Raw genomic sequence first — 19,860 nt, forward strand, 5'->3', positions numbered from 1 at the left:
CAGATCTCCCAACACAAGGGATCCAAGGAAGACAACACCAAGACATAAAATAACTAAAATGGCAAATATCAAGGATAAGGACAGATTTTTAAAAGCAGCTAGAGAGAGAAAAAAGATCACATACAAAGGAAAACCCATCAGGCTATCATCACACTTCTCAACAGAAACCTTACAGACCAGAAGGGAGTGGCATGATATATTTAATTCAATGAAGCAGAAGGACCTTAAACCAAGAATACTCTGTCAGGCAAGATTATCATTTAAATTTGAAGGAGGGATTAAACAATTTTCAGATAAGCAAAAGCTGAGAGAATTTACCACCCACAAACCACATCTACAGTGCATTTTGGAGGGACTGCTATAGATGGAAGTGTTCCTAAGACTAAATAGCTGTCACCAGGGGTAATAAAACCACAGCAAAGAAAGTAGAACAATTAATTACTAAACAGATGCAAAATCAAATCAACTACCCCCAAAGTCAATCAAGAGATACACAAAGAGTACAGAATATGATACCTAATATATAAAGTATGGAGGAGGAAAAAAAAAAGAACCTTTAGGTTGTGTTTGGAATAGCATACTAAGTGAGTTATATTAGACTGTTAGACAGTAAGGTAATTATTCTTGAACCTTTGGTAACCACGAATCTAAACCCTGCAATGGCAATAAGTACATATCTATCAATAAACACCCTAAATGTAAATGGTCTGAATGCACCAGTTAAAAGATCTAGAGTCACTGAATGGATAAAAAAAACAAGACCCATCTATATGGTGCCTCCAAGAGATGTACCCCAAACCAAAAGACATACACAGATTGAAAGTAAAGGGATGAAAAACATATTTCATATAACTAATAGGAAGAAAAAAAGCAGGAGTTGCAGTACTTGTATCAGACAAAATAGACTTCAAAACAAAGAAAATAACAAGAGACAAAGAAGGACATTACATAATGATAAAGGGGTCAATCCTACAAGAGGATATAACTATTATTAATATCTATACACCCAATACAGGATCACCTACATATGTGAAACAAATACTAACAGAGAATTAAAGGGGGAAATAGAATGCAGTGCATTCATTTTAGGAGACTTCAACACACCACTCACTTCAAAGGACAGATCAACCAGACAGAAAATAAGTAAGGAGACAGAGGCACTGAAAATGTATTAGGACAGACGGACCTAACGGACATCTACAGAACACTCCAGTCAAAAGCAACAGGATACACATTCTTCTCAATTGCACATGGAACATTTTCAAGAATAGATCAGATAATAGGCCACAAAAAGAGCCTCAGTAAATTCAAAAAGACTGAAATTGTACCAACCAGCTTCAAAGACCACAAAGGTATGAAATTAGAAATAAATTACACAAAGAAAATTAAAAAGCCTACAAACACATGGAGGCTTAATAACATACTCCTAAATAATAAATGGATCAATAACCAAATTGAAACAGAGATCAAGCAATATATGGAGACAAATGACAACAATAATTCAACACCACAAAATCTGTGGGACCCAGCAAAGGCCATGCTCAGAGGGAAGTATACTGCAATACAGGACTACCTCAGGAAAGGAGAACAATCCCAAATTAACAGTCTAAACTCACAATTAATGAAACTAGGAAAAGAAGAACAAATGAGGCCCAAAGTCAGTAGAAAGAGGGACATAATAAAGATTAGATCAGAAATAAATAAAATCAAGAAGAATAAAACAATAGAAAGAATCAATAAAACCAGGAGCTGGTTCTTCAAGAAAATCAACAAAATAGATAAACCCCTAGCCAGACTTATCAAGAAAGACAGAGTCTACACACATAAACAGAATCAGAAATGGGAAAGGAAACATCACTACAGACACCACAGAAATACGAAGAATTATGAGAGAATTCAATGAAAAATTATATGCTAACAAATTGGATAACCAAGGAGAAATGGACAACTTTCTAGAAAAATACAACCTTCTAAGACTGACCCAGGAAGAAATAGAAAATCTGAATAGACTGATTACCAGCAATGAAATTGAATTGGTATTCAAAAAACTACCTAAGAACAAAACCCTGGACCAGATGGTTTCACTGCTGAATTTTATCAAACATTTAATGAAGACCTAATACCCATCCTCCTTACAGTTTTCCAAAAAGTAGAAGAGAAGGGAAAACTCCTAAACTCATCCTACAAGGCCAGCATCACTCTAATACCAACACAAGGCAAACACACCACAAAAAAGGAAAGTTACAGACCAATATCCCTGATGAACATAGATGCCAAGATACTCAACAAAATGTTAGCATACCAAATTCAAAAATACATCGAAAAGATAATCCATCATAATCAAGTAGAATTTATTCCAGGGATGCAAGGATGGTACAACATTCGAAAATCCATCAATATCATACACCACATCAACAGAAAGAAGGACCAAAACCACATGATCATCTCCAGAGATGCTGAAAAAGCATTCGACGAAATTCAGCGTCCATTCATGATAAAAACTCAACAAAATGAGAATAGAGGGCAAGTACCTCAACATAATAAAGGCCATATATGACAAACCCACAGCCAACATTGCACTTAACAGCAAGAAGCTGAAAGCTTTTCCTTCAAGATCAGGAACAAGACAAGGATGCCCACTCTCCCCACTTCTATTCAACATAGTTCTGGAGGTCCTAGCCATGGTAACCAGACAATACAAAGAAATAAAAGGTATTCAGATTGGTAAAGAAGAGGTTACCTTTACCCTGTTTGCAGATGACATGATATTGTACATAAAAAACCTGAAAGAATCCACTCCAAAACTACTAGAACTAATATCTGAATTCAGCAAAGTTGCAGGATACAAAATTAACACACAGAGATCTGTTGCATTCCTATACACTAACAATGAACTAGCAGAAAGAGAAATCAGGAAAACAATTCCATTCACAATTGCACTAAAAAGAATACAATACCTAGGAATAAACCTAAACAAGGAAGTAAAAGACCTATACTCTGAAAACTATAAGACACTCATGACAGAAATTAAAGAAGATACCCATAAATGGAAACATATCCCATGCTCACAGATAGGAAGAATCAATATTGTCAAAATAGCCATCCTGCCTGAAGCAATCTACAGATTCAATGCAATCCCTATCAAAATATCAACAGCATTCTTCAATGAACTAGAGCAAAAAGTTTTAAAATTCATATGGAACCACAAAAGACCCTGAATAACCAAAGCAATCCTGAGAAGGAAGAATAAAGCTGGGGGGATTATGCTCCCCAACTTCAAGCTGTACTACAAAGCCACAATAATCAAAACAATTTGGTACTGGCACAAGAACAGACCCATAGACCAATGGAACAGACTACAGAGCCCAGATATAAACCCAAGCATATATGGTCAATTAATAGAAGATAAAGGAGCCATGGATATACATTGGGGAAATGACAGCCTCTTTGACAACTGGTGTTCACAGAACTGGACAGTTACATGCAAGAGAATGAAACTGGATTATTGCCTAACCCCAAACACAGGAGTAAACTCAAAATGGATCAAAGACCTGAATGTAAGTCTTGAAACCATAAAACTCTCAGAAGAAAACATAGGCAAAAATCTCTTGAATATAAACATGAGCAACTTTTTCCTAAACACATCTCCTCAGGCAAGGAAAAGAATAAAAAATGAACAAATGGGACTACATCATGATAAAAAGCTTTTGTACAGCAAAGGAAACCATCAGCAGAACAAAAAGACAACCTACAGTATGGGAGAATGTATTTATAAATGACATATCTGACAAGGGGTTAACATCCAAAATGTATAAAGAACTCACATGCCTCAACACCCAAAAAGCAAATAACCCTATTAAAAAATGGGTGGAGGATATGAACAATTTTCCAAAAAAGAAATTCACATGGCCAATAGGCACATGGGAAGATGCTCCACATCATTAATTATGAAGGAAATACACATTACAACCACAATGAGATGTCACCTCACACCAGTTAGAATGGCCAACATAGAAAAGACTAGGAACAAAGTGCTGGTGAGGATGCGAAGAAAGGGTAACCCTCCTACACTGCTGGTGGGAATGTAAATTGGTTCAACCATTGTGGAAAGCAGTATGGAGGTTCCTCAAAAAACTAAAAATAGAAATACCATTTGACCCAGGAATTCCACTCCTAGGAATTTACTCAAAGAAAACAACTTCTCAGATTCAAAAAGACATATGCACCCCTATGTTTATTGCAGCACTTTTTACAATAGCCAAGATATGGGAAGCAACCTAAGTGTCCATCAGTAGATGAATGGATAAAGATGATGTGTTACGTATACACAATGGAATACTATTCAGCCATAAGAAAGAAACAAATCCTACCATTTGCAACAACATGGATGGAGCTAGAGGGTATTATGCTCAGTGAAATAAGTCAGGCAGAGAAAGACAAATGCCAAATGATTTCCCTCATTTGTGGAGTATAACAATGAAGCAAAACTGTAGGAACTAAATAGCAGCAGACTCACAGACTCCAAGAAGGGACTAGTGGTTACCAAAGGGGAGAGGTAGGGGAGGGAAAGTGGGGAAGGAAGTGGAAGGGGATTGTGAGGTATCATGATTGGTATACATGGTGTGTGTGGGGTCACAGGGAAGACAGTGTAGCTCAGAGAAGACAAATAGGGACTCTGTGGCATCTTACTACACTGATGGACAGTGACTGCAATGGGGTATGGGGGGGACTCGATAATAAGGGTGAATGTAATAACCACATTTTTTCCTTGTGAAACCTTCATAAGACTGTATATCAATGATACCTTAATAAAAAAAATAAAATACAAGCAACAAAATAAAATAAACAAGTGGGACTACATCAAGGAAGATTTGGCACAGTAAAAGAAACCACCAACAAAGTGAAAAGCTAACATACACAGTGTTAAAAATATTTGCAAATATTTTCTGATAAGGGATTAATATGCAAAACATATACAGAACTCATACAACTCAAAAACATAAAAATAAATAACCCAATTTAAAAATTGGCAAAGGACCTAAATAGACATTTCTCCAAAGAAGGTGTACAAAATGCCACAGTCAAAAGATACATGAAAAGATGTTTGATATCACTAGTTATCAGGATAATGCGAATCAAAACCACAATGGGGTATCACCTCATCAGAAAGAGAAGAGATAACAAATGCTGGCATGGATATGGAGAAAAGGAAACCCTTTGGCACTGTTGGTGGGACTGTAAGTTGATACAGCATTATGGGAAACCGTATGGAGGATCCTCAAAAAATTAAAAATAGAAGTACCACATGATCCAGCAATCCCACTTCTAGGAGCATATCCAAAGGTAATGAAAACTCTAGCTTGGAAAGATCCACAGCCCCAGGGTTCCAGTCATATTTCTTACAGTAGCCAAGATATCAAAACAACCTCAGTTTCCATTGATGGATGACTGGATAAAGGAGTTGTGATATATGTATACATACATATACATACAATAGAATATTCAGCTATAAAAAATGAGGAAATACTACCATTGTGACAACATGGATGGACTTTGAAGGCATTATGCTAAGTGAAGTAAGTCAGTGAAAGATAAATACTGTAGGATCTCACATGTGGAATCTAAAAAAGCAAACAAACTCATAGAAAAAGAGATCAGACTGGTAGTTACCAGAGGTGAGGGGGTGGGAGGAGGGGTAATTAGAGGAAGGTGGTCAGAAGGTACAAACTTCCAGCTACAAGATAAAGAAGTATTAGGGTTGTAATGTACAACATGATGACTAGAGTTACCACTACTGTATGATATGTAGGGAAGTTAAGAGAGTAAATCTTAATTCTCATCACAGGAAGAAAGTTTTTTCCTTTATTATTTTTTCTTTACTTTTTATAGTATCTAATAGAAGATAGATGTTGGCTGAACTTACTGTCATAGCTGTCATAATCATTTCACAATATATGTAAATCAAGCTGTCATGCTATATGCTTTAAACTTATACCATGATTTATGTCAATTATTTCTCAACAAACCTGGGAAAAAAAATCCACCAAATGGTTAACAGTTTTTTTGGTTTTGATTTTGGACTTTTTTTCTTTTTTTTTGGAAGGAGCTTATGGAGGAGACCTTTATTTTTAACATTATGTATTTCTATAATGTTTGAAGTTTTTATAACCATATAGCATTACTTTCATTATCTGAAAAGGCAGTAAAGATTTCTTAAAATATCCCAGGAATTTTCCTGTTTGGGATTTTATCATTTAAGAATTTGTAAAGAATGTGTAAAGAATGTGTAAAGAAAAAGTGCCAAAGTGCTAGAAAAATATAATGCTGTAGATGAAATCATCTAAGAATAAGAAATCAGATTTTTTAAAAATCAATTTCTGTGTTATTGGGTGTTGGCGGATATATTTGCTTTGTTTCCGTTCTTGGGAGGAAAGCATTCAGTCTTTCACCATAAAGGATGATGTTAGCTGCAGGTTTTATCAGGTTGAAGAAGTCCCCTTCTGTTCCTCCTTTGCTGAGTTTTTATCATGAATGGATGCTGAATTTTGTCAAATGCTCTTCTGCATCAATTTGTAAGAGTCTGGTCTTTCTTTTTTGTCCTTTAGATTGCTGATCTGGTAGATTACATTGGTTGGTTTCTGCATATTGATTTGTTTTCAGTCCCATGATATCAAGTTGTGGTTCGTATCAAGTTTTGAAGTCCCGTCTGTAAATGTCTAATAAGGGATCAATTACCAGAGAACATTTAGACTTATTTTAGGGCTGATGTGTTGGAAATCAGTTGGCTATTTGGTCTGTAACCACTCCGTTAGGTTCTGCTGACCTGGTTCCCAAGAACTGACTCAGAGATCAGCCTGCCTGTGCTGCCTATATATTTTGCCTTCACCCTTCCTATCTACTTATATTAAGTTTCCTTCTCTTGCCTTACCTGTATCAGATGAGGAACTTCTAAACATTGGAGTCACTTCTGAACATCTCCTTCCACCATTTGTACGTATTTAATTTGTAGCAGGAGAGTCGGGGAACAGATTGTATTTTAAGAAACAAACATTTACTTAAATCATTATAAATACATTTGTGACTAGAGTGTTAAAATTTAAATAATATTAAATAATTTTCACAAATTTTGTCCTTTCATGTGGCATGAAAAGAAAAAACTATGGATGTCTTGTCACAACTAGTCTTCTAAGATCTGATTTAACATTGCAAATTTTTTTGGAAGGTAATAGAAACAAACCAGGGAGTCATATAAATGTTTATATGTGGTTAACATAATTTGCTTGCCTCCCCGGAGGCTAACTACAATATAACATGAGAGGAAGTGAAAAAATTAGGCAAAAAAAAAAAAATGGTAAAAGAAATCAGATGAAAATGATTCCAGGTGTATGCTCAATGTGCAAAATGTGTGGGCCAAAGTCTTGTAGCCTAGCTAGAGATGGGCTGAAATTTTTTTTTCTGAGCTTCCTAGCAGATAGGGTGAAAAGGCACTCAGAGTATCTATCAGATGGTAGGAAGTGAGCCATGAGGAAGCACAACTGATTTTGGCACCAGAACCTACTTAAATGCTTTATCTGGTGAGTCTACAGCATGAAGGTACTTTTTCACATGATGTACTGTGTCTCCAAACACAAATAGGATTTTCGAAACTTTGGGTCCAAGTATCAGGTACAAAAGTTTAATAATTTTAAGGTCAAAATCTCAATAATCTAAAGCTCAAAGATATGCATATATAAAAGCTAAAATAAAATCGTCTCAATAAAGTTGCTGGACTAGTTTCCAACCACCTTTTTCCATTATATAAATGATGCATTGTAATTTACTTTCCATAATTTACTTTCTTTGCAGATACTAATATCTTAAATATTAGCCATTTTTTTAATATGCAGTACTAAAATCATTATGGTTTGACATTTTTATATGTTTATAAAGCATATTTTGTTCCACCTGTTTTTATTAGAAGAAATGTGGCCTGTTGAAAACCAAAACCTACATATTTTACTTTGGAAAAAAAGGCAGCTGGGAATATAATACCCCACACATTTGATTTTAACACTGCCTGGGAACTGAAACCTAGAATGTGAACTTGACATCTATTAATGGTTTGATCAAAGAAACTGAGACTATGTTTAAACAGAAAGCAGAACTCTGAGCTGATGCCATAGCCATGGCATTCCAACTGCTGGGCAGGAAGCGGGTGAGTGGGGCAGCCACGCATGCCGAGGCTCCCCATGAGGGCTTGCTTTCACAGGGATCTCTGTACGGTTCTACCTCCAGACTCAAGTATACAGAAATAAATTCTTTGGAATTTAGCCTCCGGGGAGGCAAGCAAATTATGTTAACCACATACAAACATTTATATGACTCCCTGGTTTGTTTCTATTACCTTCCAAAAAAATTTGCAATGTTAAATCAGATCTTAGAAGACTAGTTGTGACAAGACATCCATAGTTTTTTCTTTTCATGCCACATGAAAGGACAAAATTTGTGAAAATTATTTAATATTATTTAAATTTTAACACTCTAGTCACAAATGTATTTATAATGATTTAAGTAAATGTTTGTTTCTTAAAATACAATCTGTTCCCCGACTCTCCTGCTACAAATTAAATACGTACAAATGGTGGAAGGAGATGTTCAGAAGTGACTCCAATGTTTAGAAGTTCCTCATCTGATACAGGTAAGGCAAGAGAAGGAAACTTAATATAAGTAGATAGGAAGGGTGAAGGCAAAATATATAGGCAGCACAGGCAGGCTGATCTCTGAGTCAGTTCTTGGGAACCAGGTCAGCAGAACCTAACGGAGTGGTTACAGCCCAAATAGCCAACTGATTTCCAACACATCAGCCCTAAAATAAGTCTAAATGTTCTCTGGTAATTGATCCCTTATTAGACATTTACAGACGGGACTTCAAAACTTGATACGAACCACAACTTGATATCATGGGACTGAAAACAAATCAATATGCAGAAACCAACCAATGTAATCTACCAGATCAGCAATCTAAAGGACAAAAAAGAAAGACCAGACTCTTACAAATTGATGCAGAAGAGCATTTGACAAAATTCAGCATCCATTCATGATAAAAACTCAGCAAAGGAGGAACAGAAGGGGACTTCTTCAACCTGATAAAACCTGCAGCTAACATCATCCTTTATGGTGAAAGACTGAATGCTTTCCTCCCAAGAACGGAAACAAAGCAAATATATCCACCAACACCCATACCCAACATTATACCAGAAGCTCTATGTGTAAGAAAAAAGGAAAGAAAATAAATAAAAGGCATACAGATTGGAAATAAATAAAGCTAATCTTAGTCACACATATGATTGACTATGGAGAAAATCCAAAGGAAACAGGAAAAAAACTCCTAGAACAAATAAGTGATTTTAGCAAGTTCACAAGATAAAAGTCAACACAAAAAATTAATTATCATTCTATATATACTAACAATGTGCAATTAGAAACAAAAAAATACCATTTACAGAAGTTCCAAAAGTGACATACTTTAGTATAAACCTAAAAAGAGTATGTACAAGTTCTACATATGAAATACTACAAAATGCTGCCAAAAGAAATAAAAAAAAAACCTAAATAAGTAAAAAGACATACCATGTTGATAGATTAGAAGATACAACATAAAAAAGATGCCAATCTCACCAGATTTAGCTATAGGTCTATGAAACCCCAATCAAAACTTCAGTATGGTTTTCTGTAAATATAGACAAGCTCACTCTAAATTAATATAAAACACAAAAGAATTATGATAGTTAAAATAATTTTGAAAGAAGATAAATAAATTTTGAGTAATCACCAAGACCTGATTTTAAGACTGACTATAAAACCACAGCAATTAAGGCAAGTATTAGCAAAGGGACAGACACAATAGATCAATAGAACAGAACAAAGAGCCCAGTAATAAATCCACACAAATATGGCCAGGTGATTTTTAAAAAGGTGTAAAATCAATTCAATGGAAAAAGCAGTTCAAAGAAAGAAAGAATCACCTTCAGCAAATGCTGTTGGCACAAATGGACATCCATATGCAAAAACAGAAGAACCTGGACCTAAACTTTACAGCTTCTACAAAAATTAATTCAAAATGGATCATATATCTAATGATAATATATAAAACCATAAAACTTTTAAAAGAAAACATAAAGTAAAAATGTCATATTTGGGGTTAGGCAAAGACTTCTGAGACATGACACCAAAAAAAAATGATAAACTGGACTGCATCAAAATTAAAATTTTCTGCAAAAGACATTGTTAAGAAAATGAGAAGAAAAGCCACAGGCTGGAAAAAAAACCCCACAATATCTCATAAAGAACTTATGAACAGAAAATATAAATAATTCTCATAACTCAACAGTAAGAAAACAGCTGATTAAAAATGGGCAAAAGACTTCACCAAAGAGGATGTGACACGGCAAACGGGTTCATGAAAGTAGGTTCAACATCATTAGCCACTAGGAAAGTGCAAACTAAAACAACAAGATACCACTACACAACTATTAGGATGATTAAAATATTCATTCTAACAATACCAAGGGCTGGCAAGAGTGTGGAACAATCAAAACTTGTAATTTTCTGGAGGGAAACGCAAAACGGTAAGGCCACTGTATAAAACAGTTTGGGCAGTTTCTTTTAAAGGTAAATATATACTTACCATATGACTCAGCAATCTACTTTTGAGCACACATCCCAGAGAAATGAAAATATGTTCACACAAAAACCTGAACAAAGTTTATAACGATTCTATTCATAATCTCCAAAAACTGAAAATAACCCAAATGTCCTTCAACAAGTGAATGGATAAATTGTGGTACACCTGTATAATGGAACACTATTCACTGTATTCCACACACTGGAAAACAGCAATAAAAAGGAAAGAATAATACTTGGATGACCCTCAAAGGCATTAGGCTGAGTGACAGAAGCTGGACACAAGGTTACACACTGTTGTTCCATGTACATGGTGTTCCTTTATGGATGTGGGAAGAATGTAACTATAAAAGGATAGGATAGCATTGGTAGTTTTGGGAGCAACAGAACTGTCATATATTCTTACACATGTTAGTATTCATAGGACCTAATGCAAAAAAAAGTACATTTTTCTGTATGTTAATTTAAAATTTAAAAATTTTAAGGACACCTTTGAGGTAATTTAATGTTAGGGAATTATCATTGATTTTTTACATGGATAATAGTACAGATGCTTAATTGCTAAAAGTTCCTTATTGATTAGAGACTCATACTGAAGTATTTATGGGGAAAATCACATGATGTCTCAGATTTGCTTTAGAATAACTCCTGCTAGAGAAGGGTCAGGAATAGGGACATGGACTTGATAATCACTGAAGTTAAAGATTAGAGATGGGTACCTGGGTTTGCATTATACTCTTCTGACTACATTTTTGTATGTGTTTGCAATTTTCATCCTAAATGGTTTTTAAAAACAAACTGAGATAGAAGCCAAACATGATCTAGAGAGAACACTGAGGCGTGGAGAGAACATTATCAAAAGATTGAAGAACAAAAACTAGAGCTGTGATTCTTGTGTACCTCACTCACCGTCACTTCCCCAGTACCAAATACAATGCCTGGCACACAGGACTTAATCCATAAATTGTTGCTGAATAAATGAAAAACGAATAGTGAACCAATGAAAGAAGAGTGCATTCTTTGTCTTCAGACCTACAGAGGGAAATTAGCAAGATTTATAATGAATTATTCTCCTTCATCAAAATCCAAATAGGGAAAACAAGCATAAAATCTCTCTCTTTTTTTTAAGTGTTCAAAATCCAGATCCATTCCTTATTCTTTCCTTTCCAAAATATTGCACCTCACACTGGTTTGTTTTGAGAATCCCTGTAGTAAGTGGTCGTACCAGTTCCTTACTTGATGAAATATGGTGTCGAACCATTTTCTTGCATATGGTGTCTAAGCTTTGACTTCCTCACCAGATGATGAGGATGAGAATACTTAACATGAATTGAGCCCTCAGCACATACCCAGACTCTCTCCTGAGCACTTTACATTCAAGGTCAGTTTTTATCATCTACACTCACAGGCAAAGAAACCAAGGCACAGAGAGGTCAAGTAACTTCTCCAAGGTCACACTACAAGTAAGAAGCAGGGCAGGGATACCGACAGGCAATTTGGCCATACTTGTCTCAACAGTACCTCTTACAATGACTTGAAATCCCAGATTCCATCATACATATTTTTGTATTCTTGGTAACCACCACCTAGCAGTATTGGGCATACAGTAGACACATTACAATAAAAATGACTGGTGTGTTACCTGGCTGTCTGCAAATTCAAAGAACATCTTTACAGAAAAAAGTCTGCGTTGTTCTGAATGTGGTTTCTTTGATGTTTTATTTAATTCCACTGTGAAAATTTCCTGGACAAAAAAAAAAAACTATTCATGTGTGATAAAGATAAAATGTTGGTACTTTATCAGATGTTAAGATTTTTTATGTAAATACCATCCAAAAAGGATACCAAACCATACTAAAATACAAAACAATAAAGTAAAAATCCTCCTGGGGAATTTTATTTTATATCTCAGTTAAAAGCCTTTGCTACAAACATTTTCCCCCACCCCACACAAACAGAATAACCTTCAAAGATTTGTTGTCCCTGAGGAGATAAAGTATACAGTGCCCTCCAGGAATTTTGATCATTTTTAAGATCTCTATCACTAACAGTTTGTTTTGGAGAATCTCAATGTTTGACACAAGTCTGGATGACATGTGGTTTAAGGGTAAAGAAAAGAAATTATTGTAGTCAGCTGTCCATGACTGTCTCTCTAATGAGGTCTGTGCTTGATGAACATAGCTTATCTGAAAAAAAAGTTTTTTGCAAAGAATGAGTTTTCCCATGGATCTTTTTCTTCTACAATATTCTACTAAAGAGAGATTAATCCTGAAAGAACAAGAAAGGTGTTTGATGAAATTCCACTGCACCTGGCCATCATCCAAACTTTAGTTAGGTCGCACCATACACTCCAGACACTGTGGAGGTCTTCTGCATATTTACATTTCAATGTACATTATAAGCTACCACTAAGCTATGATTTTCAAGTTTAACTCGAATCTTTGCTGATACAGTTAGCTAAAAACATTCTCAAGAAGGGTAACAAAATACATGCAGCCAATAAAACTGATTTCAAATAATGAAATTGGAGTAGGATTATTTTAGTGACCCTAAATCAAAGGTAAAAACATTATCCAATCAAGTACAACAAAATGCTACTCGAATTCACCACTTATATCTTAAAGATATTCTGCAGGAAACCCGAACATTACCAGCAATCTACCACCTACTCAACTGCTACAGGAAAGAAAGAGAATACAAACACAATGAATGATGTTTCCACCAGGGGGCACATCCATACTGTTTCTTTCATCTCTAAACCTAATCTTAGGGCATTCCCAGAATATCTGCAGTGCAAACTTCACGTGCCTGATTTTAACACCAACAAAAAAAAATTTTCAGAAAAAAAAGTGCTTTCTGTAACTTTCTATATACAATGCTTTGGATATAATTATCAAAGGGTATGTCACCAAACTAATTAGAAATTGATATTCTGTGCCAATGATTCTGCAACATCTTCCTATGTTGACAGATACTAACTGCTCTAGTTGGGGTGAGGATTTAATAATATGAATAACTTAAACCAGTGTTGTGTACTTGAAACCAATATAAGATTGTATCAACTATACCTCAAAAAATTTATTTAATAATTTATTATTAACTTTTAAATCATTACATAATTTATTAAATAAATGTATTTATTCAACTAAAATAAATAAATTGAAATTCTGTCTCCCTCTCTCTCTTTGGCAATGTATCATTCCAGTATTACCACACAGAATTAGGACAAATTTATTTTCATTATTTTTTGCTGTATCTTCTAAACACACGTGACAGGAATCCTTTCGGCATCCTTTCTGTCCCTCCCCTGCATACGGTGGTCAGCCTATAAGGCTGTGTCTAACTGAAAAAAAAAAATAGACGGTGGCCTCTAATACTTCTCAAATCCTAGAAGACAGTAAATGTCAAGTGACCCTGCAGACAGGGCGGAATGTATATCATTTCTTTATCCATTTTAAATAAACAGTGTTGAAGCTTTCAAAGATTTTTTTAAACAGGTAGACTATAACCTTGCAGCATTCACAATCAGCAAATTTCCCAGGACTTACGTGGCATCATTAGATTGAAAGGAAAAGTCTGAGTAATGGGCATTTTGTTTATTTGGAATTTTTAGATTTGTTTTGTTTGTTGTTGGCATGAGACAGGCAGTTATGCTTATTTATTTATATTTAACTGAAAAATATCAACTAAGTTTCAGATGGCTACAAATAAACTGGGTCCCAAGTAAAATTTCAAAGTATGCATGGTTTCTCCTTGACAATCTCAATCTCTCCTTTGCCTCCCCAACCTGTGTCCTTCCCTGCTTTTCAGTCTTTTGCTCAGTAACACCTCCTGCTTTTGACACTCGATGCCCTTTCTCCTTTCTAAACAAACCAAAGCAAGGATCTAGAATCAGCCATTTCATTCTAAGGTAAACATGTGCTTTTTACAGAGCTGGTCCCTCCTTCCCTCATGGTCCCCTGACACTTTGTAACCTGCCTCTGTTTTAGCCCTTATACCTCACATTATAACTGTCTACATGAGTATCTCTTCCACGAGGCTAACAGTTTGTCAAGAAAGAAGACAGGGTCTTAACATGTATCCCAAAACTTACTATGCTGTTGGAAATAATAAAACCTTAATAAATGCTTGTTTAATGAATGTATCCCCTTTCCTTGCCCTATTTACATCTTCTCGGCAGAAAGATGTAATCTATTCTTTACCTCCAGTTAATGAAGGAGTTCTTAATTTTAGAGTTCAAGAGTAAGATTTTATGTACAGGTATATGAGCATTTTTCTAGGAAAGAGCGCCATAGCTTTCATCAGATTGTTAAAGGGGTCTCCAGCTCCAAAAATTTGGACCCAAATCATGCTACAGAACTTCAGGCAAAAGGAACCAGAAAGGAGGTGTATTATTGGAAAAAGGGGCCTCCCAAGCATCCACGAACTGTTTCAGCAGGCAGCTAGCTACCTATTCTACTTATAGCTAATGCCCCCTGAATACAAAATAAACAGACATATCCCTAAGAAAACCAAACCAGTTTGTTCCAAGGTTGTTGCAACCATATGTATTCACAAAATAAGTACTTCAAAGAAGCCACATTACAGACCGAAGATAATGATTAGAATATACATATATGCAGCAAACCCTCTCATCAGAAAGATAAAGCCATACTTAAGTCAAATTATTATATTTATAATAATAATCAAAAGATTGGTTACTTAAATGTCCAGAAATGATGAAAATCACTAAAGTCCCCCAAGAGAAAATATTGGAAGTAAATGGAGAATCATTTGGATAATTATTTTATTTCTACTTTTCTTCTTTCAGTATGGGTTTTCTTAAGTCATTCATTTCTCATGTTGAAAATACACCTTGCCTTTAACCAACATCTCAACCATCAATCAAAAGCCATTCTTATGAGTAGGAGGCCAACACCTAGGTCCTGGGCTTTTAGGATTGGGTTCAGATGGTTTGTAGTGGAGTTTTTCTGATAAATTACAAAATCCTACCTTACCCATTCTAAGATTCCTTGAGGAAGTTACAGTGTGCAAAGGGCACAATTTAACTTTAGCAAAGATTTGAATGGACCCATAAAAAAGCCTTCTCCCACCAGAACAGGGCTTATCTATTTTTCTTTTAATGAATTATCATTGATATACAACCTTACATTGGTTTCAAATATACAACACTGTGGTTCATCAGTTACCCATATTATTAAATCCTCACCCCCACTAGTGCAGTTACTGTAAACATAGAAGGATGTTACAGAATCCCTGACTATATTCTCCACGCTGTATTACCATCCCCATGACCAACTTATATTATGACTGAGAACTTCAGTGCCCCTCTATCTTCCTCACTCTCCCCCTCCCCCATGGTAACCACTAGTCACTTCTCAGTGTCTATGAGTCTACTGCTGTTTTGTTCATTCTGTTTTGCTTTGTATTTATGTTCCACAAATAAGTGAAATCATATGGTATTTGTCTTTCTCCACCTGGCTTATTTCACTGAGCATAACACCCTCTAGATCAATCCGTGTTGTTGCAAATGGCAGGATTTCTTTTTAATGGCTGAATTTGTACTACATCTTTTTCATCCATTCATCTATTGATAAGACTGACCCATTTTATGCCTTGTACAAATGCAAGCCTCGGAGGAACTTCCCAGTAAATGAAGACAAAAGGCCATCTCATCAGTGGAGGAGGAAAAGGCACCAGACCACAAGCAAGAGAAGAGTTACCCAAAGCCTCCTGTTGCTGACTCCAGGCCATCTCTGGCCAGAGCATAGCCCCTGAATCTACCTGCCACTGGATGAGAAAGAATGAAATGGAGAGGAAGAGAAAGGAGGATAGACCAGGCCAGGCCTCGCCTCTTCCCATTTCAAAGAAGTCACTCCCGTACAACACCAGTCAGTGGAAGACAGAAAGGAAACAGCACACATTCACATGTGAAAGCTCCATCCCTAGAAAATGTTCCCAGTCAGGATTTCAAAGTAGAACAATATTCTTCCTCTTTGGGAATGGAGTATCTTGCCCTAAACTGTATGGTGGAGCAACGAAGAGGCCTTGAATTTGGCCTGAGGACAAATCTACCTAGCATGATTTCAGAGATACTTGGGAAGGTTCCATTCCTGTCGAAAACTTAAGTCTCCACATTTACTCTCATTTTACACAGTTAATAGTCTACCATCTCCAGGCATGAGCTAGGAACAGGTACCTTCACTCTGAAATGAATAAATAAAATATAGCCCCTGTCCATAACCTCATTAGAAAAGTTGACATATGGAGGAGAAAAAAATCACCAAGGACATGATATTTGAATAAGCCTTTAAGTATGAGAAAGTAAAACCAGGGGACAAATAACACATGCAAAGACTCAGTGAAATGAAGAAGCATAACTATGCTTCTTATGCTTATACTACATAAGTATGCTTAGGAAACAGCAAATAGTTCATGGCAGTGAGCACACTGGGCAAACTGGTGAGGGGTGGGCTGGACGACAGACTCTTACCAGGGAGTGAGGCTCATACCTATCCAACCTGGAATCTGGATTTTATCCTAAAAATTACAGAGCCATTATAAGATGGCAACCAGAAGAGTGACATACAATATTTGTATTCTAGAAAGTTCATTCCTGCAGCAGTGTGGAAATGGACTAGAGTGACTGGCTGTAGAAAGGCCCTTTAAGGTGGTGAGGCAGAGGATTTGAAACACACTGAAGAGAAAGAATCTGATATGACACCCTTCATAGGTGTAGGATAAAAAACATAATCCTCTTATTTTTCCAATTGTTTTTGAGTTGCCATAAGCCTATATTGTTAGCGACAATTCCAGTGTCTCCCTCCAGCAGCTACTCCACTTCCCCTATCCTCAACTGTTCAAAAAGTCTGTGTTCTGTCCCACTTTCACATAGTCAAGGCCTCTTCCAAGGCTGACAGAGAATGGAAAGTCCAATCAGTCCAAGAGAGGCCCATACTTCTAGCTGCCGTGGCTCTAGCAAAGCTCAGACCTGCCAGTTTTGTCCACTGCCCATGCAGATTACAGTAGTGCCTCACATTAGGGTCTGCAGGGTACCGCTGTTTTACCTTCATGCACACACTATCTCAAAGGCCCAGTGCTGTGCCAGGGACCCAGGCTCAGCTGCCACAACCTCCCCCATGAGTCTCCAAAGGCCCTATGTTAAGCCTGGTCACCAGTTCACCCTCCTCCTGCTTCCTTGGTGAGTTTCCCTTTGGGCCTCTTGGAATTCCTCCCTTTCAAAGGACCTCAGCTGAGGCAATAGTAATCCACTGGAGAGGTTCTGGTAAAAGTAAGCAGAGAGAGGGGGGTTAAAATCTGGTTCCCTTTCTCCCTATGAGGTTCGCTGGCCTCTGTGCCGGCAATCAGTAATGCATACTAAGGGACACCAGCAGGGGTGGCTTTGTCCAGTTACAAATTTACTGTCAGTCTTCTCCTAGAACAGTGGTCACTTATTTGCCTTACATTTGCACAATTAATAGGGTCCAATCAAGTGTTTAGGAAAGGGTGACTTTCCATGTCCACCTAAAAAGCAACATGCCTGGATGTTTCATTCAATTTTAAAAAAGAAAAATAGCAGAGAAGATGTGAAGTGTCTAGCCTTGGTGACCACGTAGATGGTGATATAACTGCCCATCTATGCTCTGAGTCCTTTCAACAGGGCAGCACCAAAGATAGGATGCCTTGGGGAAAATTGCAAAAGGGGTCCCAACCCTCTGGGAGGAAGCAACCCCACTAAAGGGCTTGGACTGTGACTTGTAAAGAGTATGTCTCCCCTTCCTCCAGCTGAACCCAGCACCTGACTGGTAAGCCCACCTCACCAAATGAGCACACTGGACGTTAGCTCCTTCTTGTCCCTTAACCAGTCACTTCTACGCAATGCACAGCCACCTACTAGCCCTGCCCAAGATTGCCATGGCTGAACGATCTTCCTCAAGAGGAGAAGTTCCAGGATGAGCCTCTGACCTTGGCAGGTTAAGGTACTTTCTACCCAGTCTCATCTATTAAAGGGGAGAAATCCCAATGATGTAAGATAAGATGGCAGGAAGGATTAATGGGTGCACACCTTTTCAGGGGGGATGGGGCAGCACTAGACTGGAGGCTGATATGTCTCTAAGCCAATTTATTCTTACCTAGCTCTACTAGCTCTCACCCACTCTGAACAGCCATTCACAAGGGGCTAGTCACCAAATTATCTTCTTTACAATTCTTTAAACAGGCTTAAAACCCTGTGATACATTTTTTTAAAGCATAATTGTTTTAAGGAATTAGAATAGCAATTACTTGCCAAAAAGTAAAAAAATACAGGTTCCTATTTTATGTTGTAAGTGAAATGTAAAATTTTGCAAAATGCTCACAGGTGGTTCTCCTTAAGTGCAACAAATTATGATGATTTTCTATAAAGTCTAATAAAAAGATAAATAGTGCTGATAGGAAAGGACAATTGTATCAGAAACTCTGTAAATATGTAAGCTTAACAGCAGGGGTGACTCTCCAGTCAATAAGCAGTATGAAATGGGAGGAAAGAGTCCCCAAAGGGAGACGAGACTTTCATTCAAACACCAGCTGTACTACCAACTAACTGTGTGGCCTGCAGCAACCACCTCATATTAATCCCTAAATTACCCATGTTGAGGGTTATTTAAACACCAAACAAGATAGTTTAAATGGAAAATGCTTTACAACCATAAGCCGTTATTCATCTGTATTATCATTATGACCCTACTAATAGTGGTTATTAGTTCATACCCAAAATCTACCTAAGCATTGAACACCATTTTAAAAGGACATTACAAAGTCTTGAATTACACTCTGGCTAGAAGCAAATACAGAGTTTTTTAGGAAATAAATAATGCATCATCCACATCTTCAGCTCTGTGTACTAAATGAAAGGTTTAATCACATCCCATCACATAGCAAAGCCCGTTATTCTATACAAGTACTAAACCCTCAATTTAAGGAATAGTTAACAACTGATTTAAGTAAAGATACTTATACTTTGGTGTGTAAGAATGTATGCTGAAATATAATTAGCGCCTATGAATTAAAGCAGAATGGATTAGGCTAATTAGTGGAAAGCTGCTGGAGAGAAGATGCTGGGCTAGAAAAAAGAAAGAAAATAATGATCCTTGTGTTTGCACAGCAGCTAAGCAGCTTAATGTCCCTCTAATCAATGTGAATGGGAAGAAAGGCAGTCAG

General features: G+C 36.7%; 1 protein-coding gene across 6 annotated transcripts in view; it reads right to left on the reverse strand.

The window, feature by feature from the left end:
- The window catches only part of FSIP1 (fibrous sheath interacting protein 1), a 200,641-nt gene that overhangs the window by 94,418 nt on the left and 86,363 nt on the right, over positions 1–19,860 (reverse strand). Inside the window, exon 11 of one of the 6 annotated variants that reach the window (XM_073211617.1) lies at positions 10,915–12,406. The exons of the other annotated variants lie outside the window; for them this stretch is intronic. Within the exon in view, the coding sequence (XP_073067718.1) occupies positions 12,278–12,406 (129 nt within the window). The 3' untranslated portion in view covers positions 10,915–12,277. Of the gene's footprint in view, positions 1–10,914; positions 12,407–19,860 lie in introns of those variants that run through there. 6 annotated transcript variants of the gene reach the window in all.

The sequence above is a fragment of the Manis javanica genome, chromosome 8 (genome assembly GCF_040802235.1).
Source record: "Manis javanica isolate MJ-LG chromosome 8, MJ_LKY, whole genome shotgun sequence".
In the NCBI taxonomy this organism is placed as follows: domain Eukaryota; kingdom Metazoa; phylum Chordata; class Mammalia; order Pholidota; family Manidae; genus Manis; species Manis javanica.